This window comes from Notolepis coatsorum (genome assembly GCF_963971535.1).
Source record: "Notolepis coatsorum genome assembly, chromosome: 10".
NCBI lineage: Eukaryota > Metazoa > Chordata > Actinopteri > Aulopiformes > Paralepididae > Notolepis > Notolepis coatsorum.
Genome location: NC_140174.1, coordinates 39,318,188 through 39,331,817, shown reverse-complemented (window position 1 = coordinate 39,331,817; position 13,630 = coordinate 39,318,188). Strand labels below are relative to the sequence as shown.

Sequence of the window (13,630 nt, the reverse complement as noted above, 5' to 3'; positions counted from 1 at the left end):
TAGTCTGTTGACACATTTCTATACAAAAAATGCTTGTCTAGTCCTGTGTCTGTCATACCTAAATGTCATATAACTGAATTGTATAGAAACAACTCACCAAAAGTGACTATTGCACAACTGATTTGACAAAAAAAATCCACCAAGGGGGTTCCTTCACCCCCCCCCTCCCTTCTCGCCATACCTTGCCTTTTACTGAAACGACGGCACTGTGTTAACTTGAACGTCTCTCTCTCTCTCTCTCTCTCTCTCTCTCCTCTCTCTCTCTCTCTCTCTCTCTCTCTCTCTCTCTCTCTCTCTCTCTCTCTCTCTCTCTCTCTTGTTTTATTAGGTTGAAATAATGTGGTTGTGTACTTATTTTTTCTGTTAATTTATTATGGATTGAAAACTGAAAACCAAACAAAATGTGCTATATATAGCCTACCGTCTGCGTCGAATATGAAATAAAGGCATCTAAATGATGAATGTTTTCTTTCTTTAAAAAAAACAAGCTCAATCAAAAGATTCTACATGATTCCAAAATAGTGAAGAAAATGACTTTAGGAAGAACAAAGGCAGAGGCTCTGGTCAAAGACATCCTTGCTCCAAAGGCAGTGGGTGATGTTCTCAAGGCCTTAACATCAGACAAACCCCTCCCATTCTCCATACAGATGGATGCATCTAACCTAACCCTAACCCTAAAACCGAAATAAAGTTAAAAATAAAATAGTTACAAAATCTGCCCATTTCCGGCCAAAAACCAGCCAAAACCGGCAAAAAAAAATCTTGGCATACGTGCCCCCCTGTGCCCCACTACAGTGGTATACGCCCCTGGTTGAAAATAACTTGTGACACGTGAGATTACAAAGGATAGACTTCTATAGGAATCAAAACAAAATTGAAATAGCCTCATTCACTCTATCTCCGTTTTGAAATGGTGAAGATGATAAAACTGGATCTTCTGTGTGCTGTAGGCCTTGTCTTTGAGTATGTCTGTGACTCTGATATAGCTACACACAAGCTGAGAACATCGTGTTGATCTTTGAAAGTCCAGGTACAAAAATATTCCTTGTTCTTGGCAGAATTGCAAGTCTACACTTTCTTTCTTTCAACTTTGCTCCTCTTTACTCTTTAAAAATGGAACAAACAAGACAAGAGAGGGATCGCTTCCGGAGAGGCTGGAACAGCCATGTAAAAAAAACACTAAAAACAGCTGTCTGTTTTGGTGAGACGGGGGTGTGCGTTTTTGTCTGTGTGCTAATTTAAACCCAGAGATCCTAAAAATAAATGAATGAATAAATCATTTTTAGAAAGCCCACCCTCGCGAGGGTGGTGAGGTTCCTCACCAGTGAGTCAGACTCGAGCCTGCGGAACAGGCGGTGCAGGCTGCGGGGGACCTGGGGTGAGCTGGGATCCTCATCCGTGCTCAGGAAGCTGTGAACACTGTCCCTGTTTCCCTCCCCCAGTCGCCAGGGCGTAGAGAGAGAGAGACAGGCCGCCCGGTAAACAATCTGAGCTCACACAGAATGGGTAATTTTTGCCTCTATTCCCTAATTATAACTTGCATACGAATGCAAATACGAGCCACTGGGTGCTGGGGGGCTTGTGTTGCCGCCTCTCGGAGATAATTCACTCTTTAGAATAAAAACAACCATTGGATTTGGTGGAAGCTTTTGTCGTCGAGACCACATGTGAGTATGTTATTTATACATCACACTGGTTAATTGTTACATGCCACCGTAGATTATGTCTTCCATCTCTGTCCTCCTGACCGTCTCTCCCCCACACGAGGGCACATTATCGCAGAGGAATAGTTTTCACTGAGCCGAGGTTAATTTGCCGGGCACGGTGCTGAGATGATTGCACGAATCGTATTATCCTCCTCCATGTCACGTGTCCCCCTACTGTATAGGTTGCCGTGGAGACGCGGGCACTGGTGTCATGGATGGAGAAGATTCCCTTCGTGCTGGGCGGCAACCTTCAGGGAGGGGAGCTGGTGGTGACGTTCCCCTACGACAGAACGCGCTCCCAGGGGGTGAGCAGGGAGCAGACCCCCACCCCCGACGACCACGTCTTCCGGTGGCTGGCCTTCTCTTACGCCTCCACCCACCGCCTGATGACTGACGCCAGCCGGCGCGTCTGCCACACCGAGGACTTCGCCAAGGAGGACGGCACCATCAATGGGGCGTCCTGGCACACCGCAGCAGGCAGTTAGTGACTGTTCTATACCAACTCTGACCTCTGACCTAATGACCCTTTTACTGTTTGGTTACCTTTGCCTGGAATGTCACTATAGCAACAGCGACAGCGGAGCAATTGTGAATATAAATGCCTAAAATCATATATAGCCTAAAACCCTAATCTCCTAGGCTACTATCAACTGTAGCTGCTCAAGCACTTATCCATTTTCCTCAAGGCTTGGAATTAATTTTCACTTTATCATTCTAATGGCCTAATGTTAATTTCCCTTTTTTTTTATTTGCTGACTTTGAAACAGGGACAATTCAGTTAGTTTGCGCAAACATCACAGCAGCAGACATCTCTCTGTCTCTCTGTTGCTCTGTCTTTCTCTCTCTCATTTTCTTTTTCTCTTCTCACTCTCCCCCTCCTAAAGAAAAAAATTAATGCTGCTCCCCTTCACTCTCACTCTCTTTCTATATCTCTATATCTTTTTCTCTCTCTCTCTCTCTCTCTCTCTCTCTCTCTCTCTCTCTCTCTCTCTCTCTCTCTCTCTCTCTCTCTCTCTCTCTCTCTCTCTCTCTCTCTCTCTCTCTCTCTCTCTCTCTCTCTCTGATAATATATATTATGCCTATAATATATAACAACTACACATCTACTACCACACACACACACAAAGTTATTCCACTACCCAAAAACAAGAAGGACATGTTTTCAAGTGCTAATAGCCGTCCTATCAGCATTCTTCCAGTGCTGAGCAAACTCATGGAAAGAATTGTGTTTCAGTTTCATCTTTTTTTTCTACTAACAACCTCAACTCTGAATTTCAGCATGCGTACAAAAAAGATCACTCCACAAGTACTGCTTTAATGCAGATGACTGATCAGTGGATGAGTGATATAGATAGGAAAAGGCGTGTGGGTGCTGTACTACTTGATTTTAGCGCTGCATTTGACCTAATATATCACAATATGCTCTTAATGAAACGTGCTGCTTATGGTTTTAATAATTTGACTCTTAACTGGATGAGGAGCTATTTATCAAACAGAACACGAACTGTTTACTTTAATGGTAGTTTTTCTACTGTAAAGACAGTACAGTGTGGGGTCCCACAGGGAAGTTGTTTAGGCCCGTTGCTCTACTCTATTTTTACCAATGATATGCCACTTGTCCTTGCCACTTGTACACTAGTAAGGCTAGTGTAGCTATGTTTGCCGATGATTCTACAGTGTATATGTCATCATCAAACAACATTTGAGCTAAATGTGCAATTGCAAAAGGATCTGGACTTAATTCTGGAATGGGTAATAAAAAACTAATTGATTCTGAATATAGGAAAGACTAAATGTATAATTTCTGGCTCAAACCATGTATTGAGACATCAGAACCAATTAAGGGGTCATGTTTCAATTCCTCTACCGAGATCAAATGCAATGAAAATAACTGCTATGTATAGGGCCATCTCACAGTGGAATTGGTTGCCATATATAATTACTCAAACAACAAAAGCAAAGAAGTAAAGAGGTTACTTTTAGGTACAGGCACAATGCTTGAAATATAACATTTTATTATTTTACTAGTCATTTTGTAATATTTTGGTATAGCCTAATGCTAATGTAATGAGGTGGGTTGGATGGGTGTGGGGGGGGGGATTATGTTTGATTATGTTATGTATATTGTTTCATGTGTTTATTGTTGGCTTTATCTTTAATTATGATGTTTTTTTGTATTTATTGTTTTGTGTGGACCCCAGGAAGAGTAGCTGTTGCCATTTGTAACAGCTAATGGGGATCCAAATAGACTTAAACACGCACACACACACACACACACGCATGCACGCACACACACACGCACCCACGCACGCACGCACGCACGCACGCACGCACACACACACACACACACACACACACACACACACACACACACACACACACACACACACACACACACACACACACACACACACACACACACACACACACACACACACACACACACACACACACACACACACACACACACACACACACACACACACACACACACACACAGTGATCATCCATGATTAATGCTGTCTTTGCTGTGTAAAGCCCAGCTGTGTTCTCCATGGTGTTCAGGACCAGGGACAGAGGCTGTGGTCACATTAAAGGGGCAGTTCACCCAGAATGTTAAGATATTTCCCCCCCTTATCTGGAGTGCTGTCTATCCATACAGATAGTTTTGGTGTGATTCGCTTTAGAGATATCTGCCATAGAGAGTGATGCCATCACTCCAATACAATGGAGCTCTGTTTGTGGCACTCAAAGCACGCACCAAATAATACATTTTAAAATCATGACCCGATTACTCAAAATAATCCACAGACCTTGTAGTGAGCAGTTTTCTACCGAAGTACCGAAGATTCATTATTATGGGAGGTGTAGTTCAGTAGAAAATAGTTCCTACTTCTCCATTAGTTTATTATTGTTCTTGCTAGCTTAGTTGAGCTTACTTGAGGCTATAACCCATAGAAATAATGATGTGCTGGGCGGCTAGGTGGTGCAGTGGGCAAGGCGCTCACCACCAATGCAGGAGACGCTGGGTTCGAGCCCAGCTCTCTGCATTGCATTCAGCTTTGCTGGTCATTCATACTAATACATTTGGCAGTATTAGGGGGTGGGAAGCTGATGGGTGGGGATCGGACGTTGTGGACAGCGACTCCTACAGGTCGGTTGATGCGCCTGCGCAGTAGAATCAGGAAGCGACGGGTGCGGCGTCCCTCCAAAGCGCAGACCCCCGACGCTGAAAGACCGCGCTGTGCAGGTGAAAAGATGCGACGGCTGCTACCTCGAGTACTGGAGGGGACTCGTGCAATGTATGGCTTCGTCCACATTACAGCCGGCTTGTGGGAGGCATGGCCAAACAGTGTTCGAGACAGGGGAGGGTAGAATTGGACAAAATACGAAATTGGGATTGGAGAAAAAATAGAAAATGGGAGAAAAAGTAGATAAAAAAAAAAGAAATAATGATGTGCTGTAATTAGCCCAGATCACGTTTGCAATCATTTTTATTTAAAACTTTTTATTTAAAGGTCTGAAATATTGGAGGGGCAATGCCCCTCATCCATAATTTTTGCAGGAACAGTTGTACCCCTCTGTTGTGGAGTTCCAATTTAAGGTGAAGTGCAAGGGCCCCCAAATAATTTGTTCCTAGGGCCCCCAAAAGTCTAAGGATGGCTCTGAATCCACTCCTTGGCTGTTTGAATGATTTCTTGTAGCATTGCAGAACAACAATTAGCTAGTTCCTAGAAAACAACTTCCAAGGACGAGAGAGATATCTCAATTTGGAGGTCAGCCAGCATATAAATTGTTCTTTGTTGGCAGGTATGAATGACTTCAGCTACTTGCACACCAACTGCTTTGAGTTGTCGATGTACGTGGGCTGTGACAAATTCCCTCATGAGAGCGAGCTGCCAGAGGAGTGGGAGAACAATCGCGAGTCGCTGCTTGTCTTCATGGAGCAGGTACAGAGGCAAAGCAACTCCCACGCACGCACACACACACACACACACACACACACACACACACACACACACACACACACACACACACACACACACACACACACACACACACACACACACACACACACACACACACACACACACACACACACACACACACACACACACACACACACACACACACACACAAACAAACAAGCCATGAGAACACAAAATGAAGGTAGCTAAATTTAAGGCAGTGTGATTAGACTTTTACATTTAATTTTTTTTTATTGGATTGAGTTGCATGTACAATTATTATTATTAGTATTATTATTAGTATTATTGTTAGTATTATCATCATTATTATTATCATTATTGTTATTACTATACTTATTATTACTACTATATTAGTCTGTTATTATTGTTGTGTGTGGTTTTTTGTTATCATTCCTAACAAAGATGACAAAGTATTATCGAGAGGGTATCAAGTGCTTACATCTAATCTCTACCGGTGTATGATCAATGATTAAAAACATTCACAGATAAACTCCTGAAGGAATATTTGCATCACCCAGTTGTGTTAATATCGTTGCTTGGTGCAAAGGGAAGGTGCCCTAAAGCAGTTATTAAACAGTTAACGTTATCAGCACGGCGGAACCTTGTCGTCTTCAAGTCCTCCTGGGGGGCTCCTGCTTCCCACTTCATAAGTCATGATCCAAGAACCGGGGAGGAGTGAGATGTCTCCCTGCTGACTACTTTCCCTCATCAGCTCTGGAAAAACACGCAGACCTGAGAGCTCCAAAATGAACAGAGTGGGACGTAAAATCACTTATACCAGTACAAGACTTATTAGATTGAGTCACAACTTTACGATTATTAGGGTCTTAGAAATTAATTGACGTTTTAAAACTTGGAATGTCATTCAGTGGAAACTTTTTTTTCAAAGGGATGTTTGTTGTAAAGCAGCAGAAAGTTCAATAGGCGGTTGTTTGTGCAGTTTTTTAAAACAGGAAGTCATCAGGTGCTCTTGGGACTTTGGGAAAAGACAACTGTGAACAACAAGTAAGATCCCAGGCACTCAAAATAAGTATAATAAGTACAGCAGGAAGGAGAAAAGGCCTTTACGGCTACATCATTTTAAAAGCCTAACATGTCCTTTAAAAAGCTTAACATGTTAACATCTCATTTAAAAAGCCTAACATGTTAACATGTCATTTAAAAAACATGTTTTTTAAATTATGTAACCGTGTCTGTGACACAATAAAGGTTTTTTAACTAATTTATCCTTCCTACTATTACTTTTTTGAGTGGCTGGGGTCCTATTACTTTATTTAGAATGTTGAAATTGATATTTAAGCTGTTGATAGTTGAGTTTTAGTGCATCGCCTCCTGTTAATTTTCACTGCTGATTGCCCTCTTCCCTACATCCAACCTTTTCATTGGCTGGTCGTGGCTAGAAGGTATCCACATTTTGTTGATTTCTCACCTTAACTCATTCAGCACCAGCGATTATCCTCATCCCTGTAGTCAATGGGCCACGCTTTAAAATATAGGCATTTTCACTGTGCGTCATGATGTTTGCAGAGCTATATCTATATTCTATATTATAGCTATGGAGACAATACTATGGCTCATTTGACATTCACTATCTCTCGTCCAACATGTAAAATAAAAAAAAAAAAAATCATGTATACATTTGCGTGTTATCCCGCGGTGAATATTGTATAGTTTCAGAGTGATCCGGGCTAATTTCTGGAAGCTGAGTTATGGAGCGTTATGTGCATTTTGCTAAAGTCGTTTGCGTTGCTCGCCTGGACACGATATTATTTCCAAATCAAAGGTATATAATAGGTATTATGTTTCATCATGAAGGCATCAAAGGGGGGGGGGGGGGTTGTGATGCTCTGATCGTCAGCAACGGCATACGTTTTGAATACTACATACATTGATCGTTGCGATCGATGTGAAATCATTGTTGGATCAAAGTAGGATTGATGTCATATAGTCCTTACCTTTGCTAGGAGTTATTCCAAAATGAATATTCCAATTGTCTGATTGCGATTTCTAGTATTGATGTCCATCGGGTCCCTGATATGAAATGGCACAAAATATGCATCAAGTGTGCTGGACGCGTTGAAGCGTTTCACTTTCCCGGGTCCAAATTCTCCGCCCGGACCATATAAAATGTAACACACAGTGTGAAATAAGGTCTCAAAGGGTAGGCGATACTGCCACCAAGCAGGATTCGCCCGGCATTGCACTCTTGAGTTCTCAGAAGGAGTTCCAATGATAACACCGAGGTCCATGAGAGTGTATAGAATATTAAAATCTAAAAAAGAAAAAACTATGAAAACCCGAGAAATCTCCGGTTTTGGCGCTCAACCACTGGCGAGATAACCCGAGAAATGTCGGGTCTGGCGCTGAAAGTGTTAAGAATTGTTTATAAACCTAAGCCTTACCTTAACCCTAACCTTAATCTCAGTGGAGAAAACATGCGCCCCGTCTCAATCTCTTCCGCCCGTGCGGTCCGTCGGCGGACCGCAAATGACATGTCATAAATCAATCTCTCCAGACTGTTTGATTGATTGATTGATTGAAAAGTTTATTAACAGATTGCAGAATGGGTACAGTACAGTACATCTCAATCTCAATCTCAATCTCAATCTCAATCTCAACATTCACAAAAGTATTGTTTTTTTTTCCAAACGTATTCAAGTATAAACATCATAACCATGTCACAACAGCATTTATAATGTATATTATCATCAATACGTTAGTTTAACAATTGGTTAAAGTGTTATTAGATAGATTTTCATTTAGTTTTGGTCAGGGTTATTTCGCGAGAGGCGACCATTTTGGAAAACCTTGAACCATGGGAATTGTAGTTTTTTTGGCTGCCATTTTGTGAAGGACATCACTAGCTGTCGATCAGCGTTGGAATTTTTCAGAACTACACTTCCTGAAAGCCTCTATGGCAGGGGTCGGGAACCTATGGCTCGCGAGCCATATATGGCTCTTCTGGTGACCATATGGCTGGCCCTCTTGGGGGGGCCCTCCAAGAGAGGAGATGATGTTTGTATTGTGATTGTATGACAAGAGGAGCAGAGAAGAAGGAGACAGAGACAATAGAAATGTGTTTTGAAGATGAGAAGAAGAAGAAGAGGAGTGTAAACTTTCTCAAGTGTGGGCGAAGCAAGAATTGTGGAGGGCAGTAATACGCCACGATGCGTCTACACTGCCGGAAATTCCAAATAAGAAGAAGAAGAAGAAGCATATGGCTGCCAGAAATTTTTGAGTAACATTTTTTTTTTTTTTTTTTTTTTTTTTACTACTTGTGATATTTCTTAATAATACTGTGTCAGAAATTAGTTTTGAAGATACAGCTAATAGTATCTGTAGCTGAAGATATAGCGAGCAGAGCTGGCGAGGGAACACAAGTGGACAGAAATAAAAAATCTTCAACCTGAAGACCAGCTGATTCTTAAAACTTGGAACGAGCTTCCTGTGACATACCACACAATGCAGCGTGAGTATTGCCGTATTGACCATGTTTGGCTCTACATATGCATGTGGGCAGTCATTCTCGCATACGAGGAACATTAAGACCAACCTACGCTCACGTTTAACTGATGGAAGCCTGCATGAAGCTCAATCTCACCACGTATGAACCAGATTACAAGGCCATCAGCAAAACCATGCAGCACCAGAAGTCGCATTAAAAGTAAGACATATTTAATTTATTATATGTTAAAAATACTATATGGCTCTCAATGAAATATATTTAGAAATATTTGGCTTTTATGGCTCTCCCAGTCAAAAAGGTTCCTGACCCCTGCTCTATGGGGTGTCAAGCGGCATACCTCTGTATGCATTTTTTTAATATCTCTTATTATTCGGGATAATAAATCACAACACTTATTGCATTATTTTGAAGCACAGTTAGTTTCTCTTCCCTATTTTTAGCATGCAGCAACAATTAGATTTGAGACACTGGTATCGAATCCGGCTGTCAGCGTTGCCTCCGGCTTGGCCGGCCGTCATACTGGCTCAATTAAGGGAAGCCGGTGGGTGGTAATCTGGTCGTTGTAAACAGCGACCCCTACATGTCGGTCAGGGCGCCTGCACAGCGAGGAAGGGAGATGGTGAAGGTAGTGTGAGCCTCCCACACGTTACACCTCACCAATGAGAGTCCGCGCTGGCAGGTGAAAAGAAGTGGCTGGCTGACTCTGCATGTATCGGAGGGGACATGCGATAGTATCTATCAACCCTCCCTAGACCGACCAGTGGGGGGCACACGCGACTAAATTGGGATGGGAGAAAAACACAGAAAAACAGGAGGAGAAAAAGTGGATAAAAGAAAAACGGTTGAAGCCTGATCAAAATAAAAAAAAGTACAGTCGATTACAGTAGATTTCATTATCTGTTCTTATGCACGCCTGGTGATACTAAATCAAAATTGAACTCTGCCATTTGAAAGATAATATAAATGTGCGAATAAGGTCATTTATAAGCCTGCTATTCTATATTCTATAATAATATTTCAAATTGCATTGGTCCGGATGGGAGAATTCAGTACTGTATCTACAGAACCTTCTGTTTAATCATCTTCCCTTTATTCATTTCCTTAGATTTTTTGTACTCAAGAAGGTACTGAACGAGATCAGTGGCAGTTATTCATGTCTGGTCATTATTAGCATGGTGTTATTCACTGTCAAAGATGCAAAGAAAAATCATAATTAATATTCTCCTTTGTTTCATCACAATTTAAGCAAGCCTAGTAATAGACACAATATTTATGACACTGGGAATACATTCACTGAGGTCCATAGATGTCCCTAGATACCAAGAATATGCAAATGGGCCTTGTAGAAGTGGAGCAATATTCCATTTACTTAGGTATGTATTTTAGGCGGATTTTCAGAAAATAGGCTCCGGGTGGAAGAGGTTAAACAGAGTTGAAAAAGAATGATTTGTGTGGTCGTCGACTTTCAAGTTATAATGCATTTCAATGAAATGCAGGTCCCTTCTAGACATGGACTGACTTGGTTAATCTCCCCATTGAAATGTCTCCGGTTGACTCATGTCTTTCATCTGCAGGTGCATCGTGGGATTAAGGGCGTTGTGAGGGACCTGCAGGGGAGGGGCATCGCCAACGCTATCATCTCTGTCGAGGGCATCACCCACGATATACGAACAGGTACTTCACTACAAAAGTAGTGCATGTTGGGTACACACCCCTGCCACTGCCCATGACCACATATGTGGCTGCCCCACTGCTCCTGAGCAGTTAGGGTCAAATGCAGAGGCATCATTTCCCCATGGGGACTAATCTAGTATATTTAATTTACCCCGTAAACTAGGTTTTCATTGTAATCCATTGTAATCATTTTAATAACTTTTGCTATCATGCTTAAGCTATGTAAATACATTGTTCATACCACTGCTAATACAGAGAATACCACGTTTTGTTTTTCAAATACATTTATTTCATGCATGATTTACTGTAAGTACACAGCAACAAAACAATAAATCCTGTTAGCAGTGAAAATCCATTGGATGTACGTCGTGAGTCACGACACAAGCGGTTGTCATCAGCTGTCCTGCACTGTGGGGATTCTGCTTGCTTTATGGTGTGTGAGTAAGCTTGTATTTTGCAATCCAAGCAGCCAGAGCCAGTGACTCTTCATTTGAGCTTATTTCTCCAGGATTTTAAGCTACTCTGTGTATCTTCAGGCTAACTGAGCATCCCTATAGGATGCTGTGAGGAGATATGCGGAGCACAAAACAGCGTTTAGTGGCTGATAAGTATGCAGAGCGGGAGGTTGGTATTACAGTCAGTTCATACTGTACTCTGTGTCTCTGAATCAAACATGCATCCTGAAGGCAGTCCTCGCTGATACCTAAAATAAAAAGTCTTCAAAGCCAAAATGTGTTTTGTACTTAGAGCATGGCATCAAATGTCTACCAGAATTCCTGTATTCCTGGAACTGTGTAAGTCACTGTTTCCTCCCAGAGAGACCCTCTCAGTGGCAGTCAGGAAATGTTTTTTTGGAAATAATTGTCAGCTACTTCACGCTATTAAAAGGGGCTTTGTATTTTTTTTGTCTGGGAACACAGTGTCCCTTAAAAACAGGCAAAAGAAGAGCTATCCCACAGTCGGGGTGAATCATGCAGCCACTGGGAAATGGTGATAGACAGACAGGCAGGGTTGGCGTCAGCTGGGGAATTGTTGATGCGTGATCAGTATGTGGGACAGAGTCCGGGCTTCTCGGGAAGTATACCCTCCATTAGCATTTTATTTTGGGTCCTTTTCAGGAAACAATTAGATTCCCCACTCATGCCATCGAAAAGTGTCCCCCAAGGTGAATGCAAAGGTCCACACGTTGCTGTTCCTATATCGACCGCAGATCATGGACGGGTGACGTGAGTGTCACCATGTTTTATTTGGCTCAGCCGTCCCACTGAGTAGGTGGGTGGGGACGCGGGGAGATGGGGGGAGGAAGTAAATATGTCATGTTTCTCAGTGAATCAAAGGCTCCGTAGCACCCGTCCCGTCACAACTTCACTTGTGTGGCTCCACTCGAGGAGCCAGGTGAATTATAGAATAGAATAGAATAGAAATACTTTAATCATCCCGAGGGAAATTTGGCACTACAAATCGCTCACATTAAACATTTAGGTAGACAAAATCACGAATAAGAATAACAAAAAGTTGCCTAAGAATAAGGAATAAAATAACATAATAATAATAAACTACGGTCCATGATTCACATTTCCTCTGTTATGTATGTACAATCTAATATAAAATATACAGTAAAAAATACAGAGATCTACATTAAGTGTACAGTAAGTGTAATATTGACAATGTTGTTTTAAATGTAAAAGTCCAGGAAGATGGTACTGTCACTCTGTCACTCTTTGCTCAGGGATGCAGTGAGGCACAGAGATGCATTGTAAAGTCTGATGGCTGTCGGAATGAAGGACTTCCTGTGCTGTTCAGTGCTACATTTTGGGAGTGTTAGTCTAGCACTGAACATGCTCCTCCTCAGCCAAGTTTGTGTATAGTGGGTGGGAGGGGTTTTCCCTGATGGCATGGAGCTTAGCAAGGCTCCTCCTCTCCGCCACCACCGCTAGAGAGTCCAGCTCCATCCCTACCACGTTACTGGCCTTCCTGACCAGCTTATCCAGCCTGTTTGCATCCCCCGCTCTCAGTCCGCTGCCTTCTCAGCCCTCTGAGGAAGTTGAGTCAGCTCTGGCCCTTCTTGTAGAGTGCCTCTGCATGTTTTGACCCGTTCAGTTTGTTGTCGATGTGAACTCCGAGGTATTTGTAATCCTCAACCATGTCCACATCGACTCCCCTGATGGAAATGGGGGTCACAGATGTACTCCTCCTCCTCACCAGATCCACAACCAGTTCTCTGGTCTTTGTCACATTTAGCTGCAGGTGGTTTTTATCGCACCATGTGACGAATTCCACTACCAGTGCCCGGTATTCCCTCTCATCGCCGTCCTTAATGCATCCCACTATCGCAGAGTCATCAGAAAACTTCTGAAGGTGGCAGGACTGATAGTGGAAGTCATTGGTGTGTAGACAGTGAAGAGGAAGGGAGAGAGGACTGTCCCCTGTGGGGCCCCGGTGTTGCTGACCAGTCTGTCCAACAGACAGCTCTTTAGGCGCACATACTGCCCGTCAGATAGTCAACAACCCAGGACACCAGGGGGGCCTCCACCTGCATCGCCTCCAACTTCTCACCCAGCAGCCCAGGCCGTATGGTGTCAAAAGCACTGGAGAAGTAAAAAAAAAAAAACATGACTCTCACAGTGCTCCCCGGCTTGTCTAGGTGAGTGTAGGCTCGGTTCAGCAGGTAGATGACAGCATCCTCTACCCCCAGCCGGGGCTGGTAGGCGAACTGGAGTGGCTGGGGGTTGACGAGACAGCCTTGGCTCCCCCTCCAGCACGCATACGAGTTAGCTGCCATCATGAGGCGCTGG

At 42.9% G+C, this 13,630-nt stretch overlaps 1 protein-coding gene across 1 annotated transcript in view; it reads left to right on the top strand.

Annotated features, from left to right (window-relative positions):
• The window catches only part of LOC311236155 (inactive carboxypeptidase-like protein X2), a 105,832-nt gene that overhangs the window by 86,757 nt on the left and 5,445 nt on the right, over positions 1 to 13,630 (top strand). Inside the window, exons 11-13 of the mRNA XM_084323780.1 lie at positions 1,889 to 2,186; positions 5,517 to 5,656; positions 10,736 to 10,835. Of these exons, the coding sequence (XP_084179906.1) occupies positions 1,889 to 2,186; positions 5,517 to 5,656; positions 10,736 to 10,835 (538 nt within the window). The remainder of the gene's footprint in view (positions 1 to 1,888; positions 2,187 to 5,516; positions 5,657 to 10,735; positions 10,836 to 13,630) is intronic.